At 39.1% G+C, this 13740-nt stretch overlaps 1 protein-coding gene and 1 long non-coding RNA gene across 3 annotated transcripts in view; both read right to left on the bottom strand.

The window, feature by feature from the left end:
• Nucleotides 1-131: 131 nt before the first annotated feature.
• LOC311496047 lies at nt 132-6243 on the bottom strand. Its single transcript, XR_014699343.1, has 3 exons — nt 5669-6243; nt 2111-2142; nt 132-1986 (listed from the first exon to the last, which is right to left on the bottom strand). It is a non-coding gene; the product is annotated as an uncharacterized lncRNA (long non-coding RNA).
• A 262-nt stretch (nt 6244-6505) lies between these two features.
• The window catches only part of ripor1 (RHO family interacting cell polarization regulator 1), a 116512-nt gene continuing 109277 nt past the window's right edge, over nt 6506-13740 (bottom strand). For both annotated transcript variants that reach the window (XM_084555222.1, XM_084555221.1), the window contains exons 17-24: nt 13378-13498; nt 11940-12075; nt 10961-11110; nt 10727-10885; nt 10416-10612; nt 10116-10199; nt 9890-9980; nt 6506-9338 (exon numbers count right to left, since the gene is read on the bottom strand). In XM_084555222.1, coding sequence (XP_084411348.1) covers nt 9241-9338; nt 9890-9980; nt 10116-10199; nt 10416-10612; nt 10727-10885; nt 10961-11110; nt 11940-12075; nt 13378-13498 — 1036 coding nt within the window. In that variant the 3' untranslated portion in view covers nt 6506-9240. The remainder of the gene's footprint in view (nt 9339-9889; nt 9981-10115; nt 10200-10415; nt 10613-10726; nt 10886-10960; nt 11111-11939; nt 12076-13377; nt 13499-13740) is intronic.

Raw genomic sequence — 13740 nt, 5'->3', positions numbered from 1 at the left:
GCCAAGGACCCTCAAACTGATGGAGAGATGGAGCAGGGACCCCCTACTTATGTATATGTGTATTTAAAGATATTTAAATTTATGAAAAAGAAAATTGGCGACCCCCCTGCAGTACCTCCGTGGACCCCCTGTTGAAGACCTCTGGACTAGAGAATTAGGCTACCTTTACACGGAAACTATCTGAACCAAAAGCGCAAAAGTGGCGTTTCGTTTTCACTTTTAACTCCGCATTTAGACGAGCGTTTCTGAAACAATTCTGTGTTCAAACGGAAACGCAAAAGTGTGTGAAATTTCATACACATAGATGCAGTATACCGCCAGATGGCTAGGTGGCAACACTCCCAAGAGTGCCTGCGTAGAGGTATTTACTTTTCTTCTACTTTTCCACACTTAGCGCGCGAAATACATTAACCAAAACAACCACTTGGATACAAATTATTGCGGCTAGGGCCTGTTGAACCTCCATCGCGGAGCTCGACATGTTGTTTACTTGTTTTTCCGGTCCTGTCGCATGCTTGTCACGTCATTTCTATTCGACGAGAAACGCAGTTTTGCGTTATTCACCCTTTGCACGGTGACGCGAGGGTGGAGCGTTTTTAAGATTTCCACTCTGGAGGGTGGTTTCACTTTTTTGCGTTTTCAACCCCCAAAAACGCCGTCACCATCTAAACGATATAGGACATCCGATAAAATGTTTTGCGCTTTTCACCTCCAATCGTTTCCGTGTAAAGTGCCCCTTAAAGGCTGGACTTGCAAAAGGCTGTTTTCTATGAAAACTGACAGAGTGCCCTCAGGCAGTGAGACTGGGCCCGATTTGCACAATAGTGTACATTATATCTGTATATTCATAGTCTCTGAGTCACTGTAATGACACCGCCTCGACACACGGGGCACTGCAGGCATTGCAGCAGACTGCTTGGCGTGGTTGCATGAGCACGACGAAGAAGAAACAGCTTTACCTGAGTGATAACAATCATGGCGGAGGCGGAAAGTGAACGTCAAGAGGAAACGGAGGCAGCCCCACCCACCCATGACGAAGAGGAGGAGGAACTCGTTCCGAAAAGGGGCGCTACGTCTGTTGTGTGGAACTTTTTCGGATTTAGAAAATCCGACAACGAACAAAAAGTGATACTCTGTAAAGAGTGTCGCGCGACTGTTGCTGCTGGAGGTGGAAACACCAGTAACCGCTTCCACCACTTAAAGTTAAAACATGCAAAGCAGTATTATATTATTATATTTTCTTTAAAATAATGTTATGCTGCTGTGAGCAAATAAAAATAAAAGAGGAAAATGATCAAATGCGACAGTATGGTTATTTTAAGCCATTAATTGAATTTACAGGGGGGAAAAAAAAACATATATACCTTTACCGTGATATGAAATTACTCATACCGTGATATAAGATTTTGCTCATACCACCCAACCCTAATTCATAGCCATATTTTCTATTCAACAGTCATATTTATACGTAATATTCATATTTATGTTACATTCCATTCTAACTAAGATTTACATTATTTTTTCTACTACTGTTTTTCTTTCTTTTCCCTTTTTTTCAGCATCTTGCAGAGCTGAAAACAAAATCATGTTCTGCAATAACAATAAGGCTATTCTATTCAATTCTATTCTAAACTGATATGGTGACTGCATTGTGAAAAGCAGAGAATCAAATACTTCCTTATCCTTGATTTGTGTACTCAGGACCTAATATGTACAGAGGAATATGGAAAACACCGGGATATGAGAAATTATCCATGATCTGTATTTTCCTGGATTTACTGTCAAAAGTGTGATACATTTGTAAACTTGCTAGTATGCAACATTGCTGTTACCTGGAATACCAAGGATAAATTGACTGTTAACGCGTATATGTAGACTGGGCTGCAGTCTGCGGGGTTGTGGCACAGGTGATGACCCTTTTCATTGCTGCTGAAAACCCTGAGCTTTGGTCAATCAAATGTGTGCTACCTGACTGTCCCTGCCAACCTGAGGGATGGAAGAGGGACATGTTACACTGCACGATTTTTGTCCACAGTCAGAAAATAGTGACTTTAACAGCACACCCATCCCTTACAAATGTAACTGTTCTGTTCAACACAGTCCTGCTTACCTGAAGCTCCAAGCTGCTACTTTATTTTAAACCTGCAAGAAGCAGAACACATAATGAGCACATTCACTCACTCTGCAAACAGTCCCATTCTGTTTTGTTCTTTCAGCTGAAATGCTGCATGCTGCAGACCTTGTTTTAAGTACCAAATCATTACAGTCAGGCTAGGAGAGTCCGTTCCACTACTGACAAGACGGTGCTTTTTTGGGAACAAACTCTTCTGTGCCTACTGCCATGTTGTGTGGGTCTACAAAAGTAATTGACGAAGTTACAGGAGTTTACAGGGACTGAGGGCGGTAAAAGTAAAAAATAAAAGAAATGCCTATGTTCTTAAATGAATCATCTTTAACTCTAAATTCAATTAATCAACCAGCCCTATTACAAAGTGACAGTAAATGCAAGTGTAGAACTGGTCTCTGCATATACAAAATCCCACAAAGACCCTGACAAAAAGAACTGAATATCTGAAAACAGGTTCAAAGTAGAAACTATGTGACCATGCACATTTGCAATGGAACCTAGAGGAGAGGCGGGGGACATCCTGGACAGGTCGGCAGTCTATCACAGGGCAACCACGAAGAGACAACAAAGATACACACTCGCACACACACCTAGAGCGAAAATAATAATGGACCGTAAGCTTTCGCAGCTGGAAATCAGCATCGATCCGCTGTGCGGTTAGACTGAGCATATTTGTTTCTATTTTCATTAAGAAAAGTTGGTGCACTGCACCTTTAGAAAAATAGTGCTGTCCCTTTAAGAAAGACGGTAGTCTTAATTGAAGTGCATGGCTGTGGATGTGTGCTGCTGAACGCGCATGTCGCAATAAAAAGTGAAAAAACAAAAAGATGAACGTTTGTCTTGTTGTTTGTTTTGGAGGTGCAGCAGATAAATGATTAGACTAACATCTAAAACATTTATTTTTCCCCAATGGCACGCGATCTACCCACACTGCCTTCGCGACCTACCGGTCGATCGCGATCGACGTATCGGGCACCCCTGCACCATCACTGGGAAACTTTGGATTTCAGGTGAATAATTAAATCCAAAATGGAGAAATTCTTTGCAGATGCACGCCTCTTGAAATTTCAGCATTGCACGTTTTGCAAATCGCTATCAGTGGGTCTTTTTATAATATTTAATACTTTATATACTGAAATACGTAAACACGGCAGACATGCCCGTGCTGGCTGCGGTTGTTGCTCGAGTCATCACAACATCCTGTTTCGGCCGTGTTGTATCGGTAATAAAAGTCTCTCGGTGGCCGAATATTCGGTGCATCCCTAAGTGAAAGTGAGGTTTTGGCTTTTGTACGAGAATATCTGTGTGTGCACAATTATTAGGCAATTATCAGTGTGCAGAATTATTATGCAACTCAAAGGAAAACAAAAATATTCCCATCTCACTTCTATATTTTCATCGTTTAACATCAGAAAAATAATTCCAGCCCAAACCAGTACCCCACCTCCACCTTGCTGGCGTCTGAGTCGAAATGGAGTTCTATGCCCATTACTGATCCAGCCATAGGCCCATCCATCTGGTCCATCAAGAGTCACTCTCATCTCATCAGTCCATAAAACCTTTGAAAAATCTGTCGTGGCGTTATAAACTTGGGTTCTGTCAGTAGTGGTCAGGTTTCAGCCTTTCTTACCATGGCCATGTCTTCATGAGCACTGAACACCCTGTATTTCTGGAGACGCCAGGTAGGTTGCAATTCTGGAATATGACAGCACTGGAGGATAATGGATTCCTGGTAGCTTTATGTTTTAATCTTCTCAAATCTTTGGCAGTTAATTTGTGTCTTTTTCTCTCAACACAATTCTTGCGACCCTTTTGGCTATTTGCAACAAAACGTTTGATGGTTCTGTGGTCACGTCCTAATATCTGGGAAATTTCAAGAGTGCTGTATCCCTCTGCAAGATGTTTTATAGTTGCTGACTTTTCAGAGTCTGTTAAATCTCTTTTCTGGCCCATTTTGCCTGAGGAACAGAAGCTGCCTAATAATTGTGCACACCTGATATAGGGTGTTGATCTCCTAAGGCAACACACATTGCACAAATGCACTTGACCTAGTATGCTTAAATCCAATAGGCAAGTTTATTCAGCTTGGACTTGGAAAGTATACATAAAATGACGATATGGTCAAAATCACTGGCCTAATAATTCTGAACACACACATTGTGTGTGTGTGTGTGTGTGTGTATTTATATAATGCACACCTTAATCTTATTTGGCACCCAGTGATTTTTCTGATACTAACACTACTTTGTGACACAAGAGATGAGGTTTCTTCTATATCTTGTATACTGACTTTTAATGCTGTATCTTTACTGCTGCTTTATTTTCATTTTGTACGTATTTTTAACAGATAAACTATTTAAAGTTGCTCTACCATAACCAACAGTTAAATTATCTGTGAAAATGCACACTTGTTACTGGGCATTTTCACTGATCTTCTTGATTGAACTTCAAAGCAAAACCTTGTATTTTTTATTGTTAAATTCCTAACTGTGACACCAAAGCTGCCTAAAAGGACGGACGATTTGGTGCATATTTACTCGTGATGGGACACATCTCTCACAACATGGAAATTACACGGAAAGGGACTGCTGTCTCCTCCTTGCACTGCATTTATATAGCGGTATTTTTGTAGCTCTCCGACCCGAGTCGTAGAGGGAGCTCTCTGCTCTTATTATATATAAGTAAACTGAAAGACGAGTGGAACAACAGAAAATTCCGAACATGTCGCGATGACCTCTAAAAGAAGAGAAGTGCAATATTCGATAATGGAAGATGGTAGATTATGGAACAGCACGAGTCACGGAGATTGTTTTGTTGCGAATGCATCGTCATTCTCTTTTCTGCGATAGACGTGTTTATGTACGTAGTTTGCTAACAGGGATACATGCAAAGAAGTACTTTTATTACAATAATGGTCGATGGAAAAATAACCATTTAGTCAAATTAGAGACTAAATCGCACGGATTCCCTGATTTCCGATGTACTATGAGCAATAGGTGGGGAAGGCCTTGAGCCTGAGCTGGGTTAGCTAACAAATAAAGGTCTCGTTGAATGTTATGTAACTTGCTGTAACTCATAGCATCACCAGCAGGATCAAATTGACTCATGTTTCACTGCAACACTCTCATGCACTTAAGAATGTACATGTTACATACTGCGTATAATAATGCGAATAAGCTAGCGTTAGCTATGGACGATAAGCAAAAGCCGCCAGTTCTATGTCGTCAGGGCTGTAAAGACTGGAAACAAAGAAGCGAGAAAATGGACGCCTTGGCCTAAACTCTCCAGCCATAACAACGAATTTATGCAACATATCCTCGACGGTATTTTCACAGAAACGCGTTAAATACAAATGGGCATATATATTTTATTCTAATTTTGCTTATTTAAACATATTTTGATAGGATTTTCAATAACGATAGAGGGAGACAAACACTCTGCAATGCTCACTACCCGGACCTAGAGCCCCATCGTGACACCTAGAGGCCGATTAAAGATCCTGCAAACTCTCCCCTTAACAGAAAAGTAGTGGTACTTTACCTATTTTAGTATATTTCTCCTTCCGTTTAACTTGGACAAAAGCACAGAGTCTGTGCTACAAACTTTAACCGGCTGGTAAAAAATGCAGGCTTCTTCGCAGTTTGTTTTAATCCTTCTCCCGCTTTAGCAGAGTAGCTTCTGCCACAAAATGGCAGTTGGGAGCTCAGTGCGCCTGTGCGGCCGCTGGGGGGTGGTGTCGTAGGTGCTGTAGACACACTAATTGGCCAGGAGGGGCGCCCGCTGTAATATATTGAAGGCCATTTATCACAGAATAATAGAATAGAATATAGATACTTCCTTAGCCCTGCGACAGACTCGGAACAAATCCAGGGTGCGACCTCACCCGATGACAGCTGGGATTGGCTCCAGCCCCCACGCGACCCTTCACAGGACAAGCGGTTACAGAAGATGCATGAATGAATGAAGATATTTCCTTAAATGACGGGAAACATTAGCTTTACAGTCGTAAAATATCCTAATGTTTAAGTCAGATAAAACAAATATAATGGGTTTCACATGGTATGCGGACATCAGTTTCATGCGATGGCAAATTAGTTTGGTTTCGTTATTAATGACTGCGCTAATGGCACGACTGAAGTCGTCCTCCGCATGACTTGAGATATGTATTTGGTGCTTTCAGCTTACAAACTTCCGTGTTGTGTCCTGAATACAGAATACCTTGAGCTTGTATCCCGTGTTGTCTAGGTAAAATTGTATTTTTCAAATAATCTAATTCTATCTCAAAATGTCAAACTGTTGGCAGTGCAGTCTGCCTGTGTCTTATTTGCGTGTATGAGAATGTCACAGTCAAATTAACCAGTGCACATGAAGCAATGTTTGAATACATTTTAATAATTTGTATATATCTGACACAACAATGCATGGATTTTTTTATATATTATATTCTAGAAAACAAAAACAAACAAACCAGTGTTGCAAAGTTTATCAAGCTTGTGGGGAAAAATAATGTGCTGCAGTGTGTTTTTCAATGCTTCACACTATCACCATTCCTCTATCTATTATATAACCTTGAGGCACTTAAAAACTGAGATGATTTATAGAGGTATAGCTCAGATTTCTGCTGTCCTTTAGAAACAGTGGTATTTACACTGAATACAGTGGTAGTCACATGTCATCATTACTGCATTATGATTTCAGTGACCCCGCATCTTTTTACTCATAATACACTATATTATAGAATATTCAAACTAAACATACAGCTGGCTAATTGTCTCATTGTTCATCACATCTGTTTGTCGAAATATTATCTAGATGACAGTTTTTCGCACACAACAGTACAAGAATTTAGTTAAGCATCAGTAGATGACTAGGGATGTGTGGAAACAAAATAACTGAGATGAATCCATGAGTACTAAAGTCTCTGAGTTCACAATGAGAAAATGGTTGGAATTCTTTAGTCTTAGATTTCAGCATCTGTTTGCCAAAGTTTGCATGATTTCGATCTGTTTTTTGACATTAATCTGAAAAATTGCTTTTACAAAGGCTATGATCCGTTTGCATAGTTTTTGCTGATTTCTGTTTGGTAAATTGCATGTTCACACGTGAAAAATTATAAAGTGAGGTACAGTTAAACTTGTCAGACTAAATTGATCAAAAAGTGCAACAACGGTACAGAGGTATAAAAGCAAAGACAATATAAAAAAGGAGGGCTGTAAAGACTATACCCAAACTTCTAGCTCCTGTAAAACTATACAAAGGCACAGCAGTGGTTTGAGCTAACCGTTCACATGGTCACACAGTCATGTTAAAATTATGACTGAATTGAACAGGTTTTTCAGTTCAATTAAAACGCTAACATGGTGCTATGTAGTAGGTACAATGGTAACCAACTTTTGCTAAATGCAAAGTACAGTTGAGGTGGAAGCTTCACATGTGCTTGGACAGAGGGAAAGATAATGGCACTAGGAGAAAAGTCACCTTACTTAGTTCAATTTTTTTTTTTTTTACATTAGTACATGTGATTTTCATCACAGTATTAGTGTACAGAAGAGACTGGGTAACATCTATTGTATATGCTCTCAAGATAGCCTACCAATATGTAACACTTTGCATCTTAACCCATTTTTGATTGTGTACTGAATTAATATGTAGTTATGGAAAACTGAAATTTGATTGAGTTTGGTAATCCATATAGTAAACATCAGCTCCATATTTAGATTTATTTATATTTGTAAAATTGCACCATTAATGGTAAAGTTTAACTGACATATAAATAAAAAAACACTTGAAAGTCCCTTTATGGTCAAACATAATACTACCCATTCAGAGCAGATAAGTCAGTGGTACTGTTATGACCCAGCTCACGGACCACAACACACAATGTGAAATCTAAATGTACTTTAATTTATGCAGCACTGACATATCTGTTGTAAATTAAGACTCCGCTCAAAGAAAACAAATAAACTCATGATACTGAATTCCATAGTCATACAGTTAAATGTATTTTCATAAAAATAACATATATCTTTGTTATCTTTGAACTGTACAGAGTAATGGCACTGAATTGCTTAAAACATTATCTGTGCAGAAGTGACTTAAGTTATCTACGCTCTCACGCTATACGGTAAGTTTAATCTGTTGCCAGTGTAAACATAAAACATTAAATCTAAAACTATGGAAGTGGAAAATGTCATTTTTATATTCTCAATTAGTAGACATTTCACAGTTAATAAGCACAGAGAAGTGGTCTGGAATAGAAAGTGGTATGCGGCTGTTATGTCAGCAGTATTAGCCACAGAAAATAAAATCACCTTAAAGACAATGAAATCAAAATGTTTGTGCTCACTTTGTGAAGCAATATGCATAATAAGTTTAGCTCAGTGAGAACAAGCACGGTTTGCACTGAACAACTCGAAAATACAGATCTTTAAGATTAAGATAAATTCCATATTAATTCCAAGTTCTTTTGTATGTCTTTGTTAATGGACAAACAAAACTTGGTCTTTACTGTGCCACGGAAGAGAAAACGACTGAATCCTCAATAAAAATGCATTTTTACACAGTTCTCTGTTGCTTTGGTTGTTGTTGTTCATCCCTGTCTCTGTTCAGTCCCTAATTTTGACAGAGACAAGATTGAAAATTGGCAAGGAGCATTTTTTTTTAGTGTATTGGTGGGGGTAATATGCTTTGGAAACATGAATTATCCAACACAGTGCTTAAAATAACTCTCTCAACTTTGATTAAATCGTGTTTTGGTATTTGAGCAGGCATTGTACATTCTTTCCAACATATTTACAGTTCTGATTTTTATTATTTCTTGTTTTTCTGTATGTGTAGCTTTCTGATTTAAAATATTTGCCCAGTATTAAGTATAGTTGCCTTTATTTTTTTATTTTTTGCAAACTCTCTGACAGTGTATATACTGTATATCATATACTATATAATGTTTGTCTTGTACATTTTAATCATTGTAGTAGTGGCATAGAAGAACAACATTCTCATCATATTCTGTCAAAACACTTTCAGAAATACAACTATTACAACTACTATTCATATGGTTTTAACTTTATATTTTTGTTCCCACCCAGTGGGATGTGTCGATGTGTGTAGAGTTAGAAAGCTGTGCTGGCCATGCTTCCTGGAGCGAAGAGTCTCGGCATACTGTCCTGAGACGTTTCCACATGTCTGTGCGCCATCTTTCCTTCCTCACCTGTTCACCACAGTGAATGAAACAACACAAAGTGGAAGAAGTAAGTCAATGAAACAGTTATTAATGAATACATTAATCACTCCTAAACACATTGTTAGACAAACTCAGGTATGTATCAGCTATAATATTAGGATTACTGACAGATTAAATTAACACTGGTTATTGTTATCATGACACCTGTCACAGGGTGGGATATATTAATCAGCAAGTGAACATTTTGTCTTCAAAGTTTACATGTTAGAAACCAAAAAAATGAGCAAGTCAAAGTATTTAAGCAACTTTGGCATGAGACAAATTGTGACTGTTAGACAGCTGGGTCAAAGCATTGCCAAAATTGTAGCTCTTCTGGGGTGTTATATACAGTGTCTGCAGAGGTGAGTACACACCATGACCTTTCTTTAAATAAGAGACTGCCACCCTCTGCAATTATTCTTATCAAAGCACCTACACCTACATACAACCATGCAGTAAGAAAATAACAGAAACTCACACCCATAATAGAAATGTACTGTCTTGCTTTTTGTATTCCAAGTAACATGGAGGTTAATTACCGAGCACAAGCAGTGCTTGTTTGGCAGCATCTCGGACTTCCTCCTTGTCTGTCTGACAAAGATACACTAACTGATCAATGCTTTCTTTGGCCTGGAATGACAACAGATTGAATACAGTTGTCATTATGATAAAAACATACTATACTTTTTTTAAATTTACAGATAATGTGCAATAAATTACATCAACAATTCACTACAATAGTATTTTCTCTGAATGTCTTTGTACCTTGAGACAAGCTAAGGCCTTGCATCCACAGACTCTGGTGTCCATATTCTCATCTTCCAGCAGCTCTAGACAGCTAACCAGCACCTAAGAGGGAGGAGATGTTGTTATGTGTTTATGTGATTAATGTCTTGTGATTACAGCCTACTAAATATGATCTGTTTTATGAAATCACAGAAAATCAGTAATATGTACGCTAACCTTCAGTAATTTACTAATTCATTTCTTTAAATTCCATCTTTAGAAATATGTTCATGTTGATGCATTCTGTGCATACATACAGTGCATTCAATGTCCTCTTACCTGCTCTCTCTGTCCAGGCTGGGCAGCTAAACCTCTCAGTACTGAGCTGGCAGAGGCTGACACTTTGACCTGTGAATCTTTAAGTAATTTGGCCACAGCATGAAGTTCTTCCCTCCTCAGGCCGCACTCACTACGATGACGCAGAGTGTGGACAATCACATCATGGTCACATGAGCCCAGACTCTGCACAAACCACACTGTGGAAGGATGGTCATTACTCATTACTATCAGTGATTACAAGTTTTTTTTTTGCATACACTTAATTTGCTGTGTGTGTGTGTGTGTGTGTGTGTGTGTGTGTGTGTATATACCCTCTTCTGCCAGCTCACTGATGTGTATTTCCATGTTACTAATACCATTGGAGTCTAAGTAATTCCACAGCTGGAATAACGTCACCATCACTCTGTCTCTCTTGCTGCCTTGCTGTGATAACTGCTGGTCCAGCACTCGCTCAACCAGACATAAGCACACTGAACGAATACACAAACACAAGTGTTAAAATAGCACCCACATTTAACTGAGCTGTACACCCACAGATGATCTACCTCTGTCAGTCATTTTAGGAAGAACACTGGAGTAGACTGTAGACAGTGTAGCCAAGAAGCTCTCGGCAGAGATGCAGTAAGCATTGCCCTGCCCGACACATTGTTGCCACAGTGACACAGCACCCAGACAGAGGCCCAGCTGTGGTACCACTGTAATGCACAGAAAAAAACAGTTAGCCTAAGTAAAAACAGTAGGAAAACAAACTTCTGTAGCATTTGCCAAATTGTCTCTTTTAAACAATATACTGTGCAAAGGGACATTCAACTCATTTACCATTCTGACTTGATGAAATGACAGAAACGTGGTCATCAAGAGTCAGGATTCCTTAAAATAATTTTCAAATCTTTTACAAAGATGATCCAAAAAAGGTATAAAAAAAAAGGCAATTGGACTTGTAGAGTTTTTTTTAGAGAGCTAGTAATTCATGAAACACAGATGTTGTTGCTCTGTATGCCATTTTGCTTGACTACCCCTGCTTTAGATATAGTGCAGTTAATTTAATGATATGATATTATTCAGGTCTGCCTTGAATCAGGATCCAGCAGAAGTAGAAGTCATTTTCACTTTCTTGACTGACTGAATAACACATGCCCCCTGAATTTGAGGATATTCAGAGGATCCATTCTTCTCTGTATCTGTGCAATCTCTCCTGTTCCACTATGTGACATACAACCTCAAAGGAGAACATTTACAGTTCACCTCCAACACTACTCCTATGTTAGCTTCATGCAGCTCTTTGCTGTCATTTGGGGCTTTGCTTACCACTTCAGAAAGTGTTAAGTTGTATCTGAATATTTTCTTGTCTTCCACATTTAAACTATTTTTTTTTGTCAATTTCAGGGTAAAAGATGCTTAAATGTTTAAATTTGCAGAGGAATGTGCCACCGCTGTGGCTGATGATCACTTCTGCATATGGACGTGGTGGCAAATAAATGTTCAGACAAATAAATAAAGATTGAGACAAATACTACAACTTACCTTCAGTAGGCTGTCTGATGCGTTGTGGGTTGTCCTTGGTGATGTGTCGGATAATTTCAAGGACACGAGCCTCTCTCAACAGCCTGTCTAAGGCATACATCTCTCTACACCGCAGAGGACCAAATATACCCAGGTGCTAAAGACAAAGTACACAAATCAGTTACATTCATGTACGGTCATCATCCGACCAACGGCTTTGATACAATAGAAACTCTTTCTAACAAAACTATTAATTCGGTCTACTTTGGTCCACCTCTAACAACATTTATCAAAGCACCGATCAATCTTATATAGAATATTGTTTCTTATAAATCAACCTCAACTTCTCCTCCAACATTTAGTGTCAAATCACAATAATGACGGACACTCCCGCAGTTGCTAGACTGCTTTTCCATAACCATCACAAATATCACAACACAATTACTAAAGAATAATTAAAAAAGGAATTCATTAATAACTTTGCTATTTATTACAAAGAAACAGAATAAACTTAAACTTTAAAGTTTGCTAAATAATGTAGTTAGAAATTAATTAAACTATTCCTTAATCTTCTAACAGTCAATCCAAAAATGTTCAAAAAAGGCAACTGGACTTGTAGAGTTTTTTGAGAAGACGGTTCACCACTCATCCGAGTAGCTTCTTCAGTTCTAGGGGACTGGTGGGAAGTTTGAGGTTTAAATAACTCCTACTGAAACTCGCTCATTGTGTAAACAACCAGTCTCAGATGGCTTCCTTTACTCCTCTTTCAAACCATCGGTCTTCTCTGGCAAAGATTAAGTCCAAATCTTAGACAGAGAAGACAGAAAGAAGAGTAAGGGAAGCCATCTATGTCAGACTGGAAAACCCTTCTCTGAACAGAGGAGGTGGACTGAGATTTAATCTGCCACTTATTTACAATACAGTTTTAACTTCTGTCCTGAAAAAGTTTCAGCCTCATTCACACATTGACACTGAAGCCTCTGATGGACAAGGGTCGTTAGAGCACCATTCCTAGGGAAAGAGGTAAGGGACAAAACAGCCCCCCCCCCCCCCCCCCCCCCCCCCCCCAACGACAGGTAAGTACCCAACCGTTAATGGAAATTAGCTGCACCGGTTTCTGGTTGTTAACACAACGAGCAAGTTTCAGCAGTTCCTATTTAAACCTCAGACTTCCCACCAGTCCCCTAGAACTGAAGAAGCTACTTGGATGAGTGGTAAAACGTCTTCTCAAAAAACTCTACAAGTCCAGTTACCTTTTTTGAACTTTTTTGGATATACCATGACCTGGATGACTGAGAACCTTCACAGATTTCTAACAATCTATGCTTGTGTCCAAGATAGAGTTAGCGTAGCAACTATGTCTCCTATTCTGGAGCATTGATGGACTCAATTAAAGGTGATTAGAAACTTTTATCTATGTGTGGAAAATGACTTGAAGTCAGTGTCACATGTGTCTTACCAACAGCTGAGTACTGCAGTTCTTCAGGTGGACCATAAGGGAGCAGTCTAGACTGGCGCAGCCTGTCGTGGGGGGAGAGTTAGGGAAGGAGGAACTTGTCCAGCCTCTGTCTTGTCGAGACCTTCATGCACACAAAATATTCACAGTATTATGGGAGGCTTTTGATTAACAGTGTTGGCAGAAGGGGTCAGCTTTTCTGAATACAACTGATTATAAAATAAGATGGGTTGAGATCGCGACATGGCAAAAAAGACGTCAAAGGAGACATATAATCAATAACCAAAAAACAAAAGCCATAAGACAGGGTGTGAAATTTACTCTTAGTGAGGGTAAAAATTATTTAATTAGGACAAAAAAGGGAGT

This window comes from Chelon labrosus (assembly GCF_963514085.1).
Source record: "Chelon labrosus genome assembly, chromosome: 11".
Classification (NCBI taxonomy): Eukaryota; Metazoa; Chordata; class Actinopteri; order Mugiliformes; family Mugilidae; genus Chelon; species Chelon labrosus.
The sequence above is the reverse complement of the archived record's forward strand: the minus strand, read 5'-3'. Positions and strand labels throughout refer to the sequence as shown.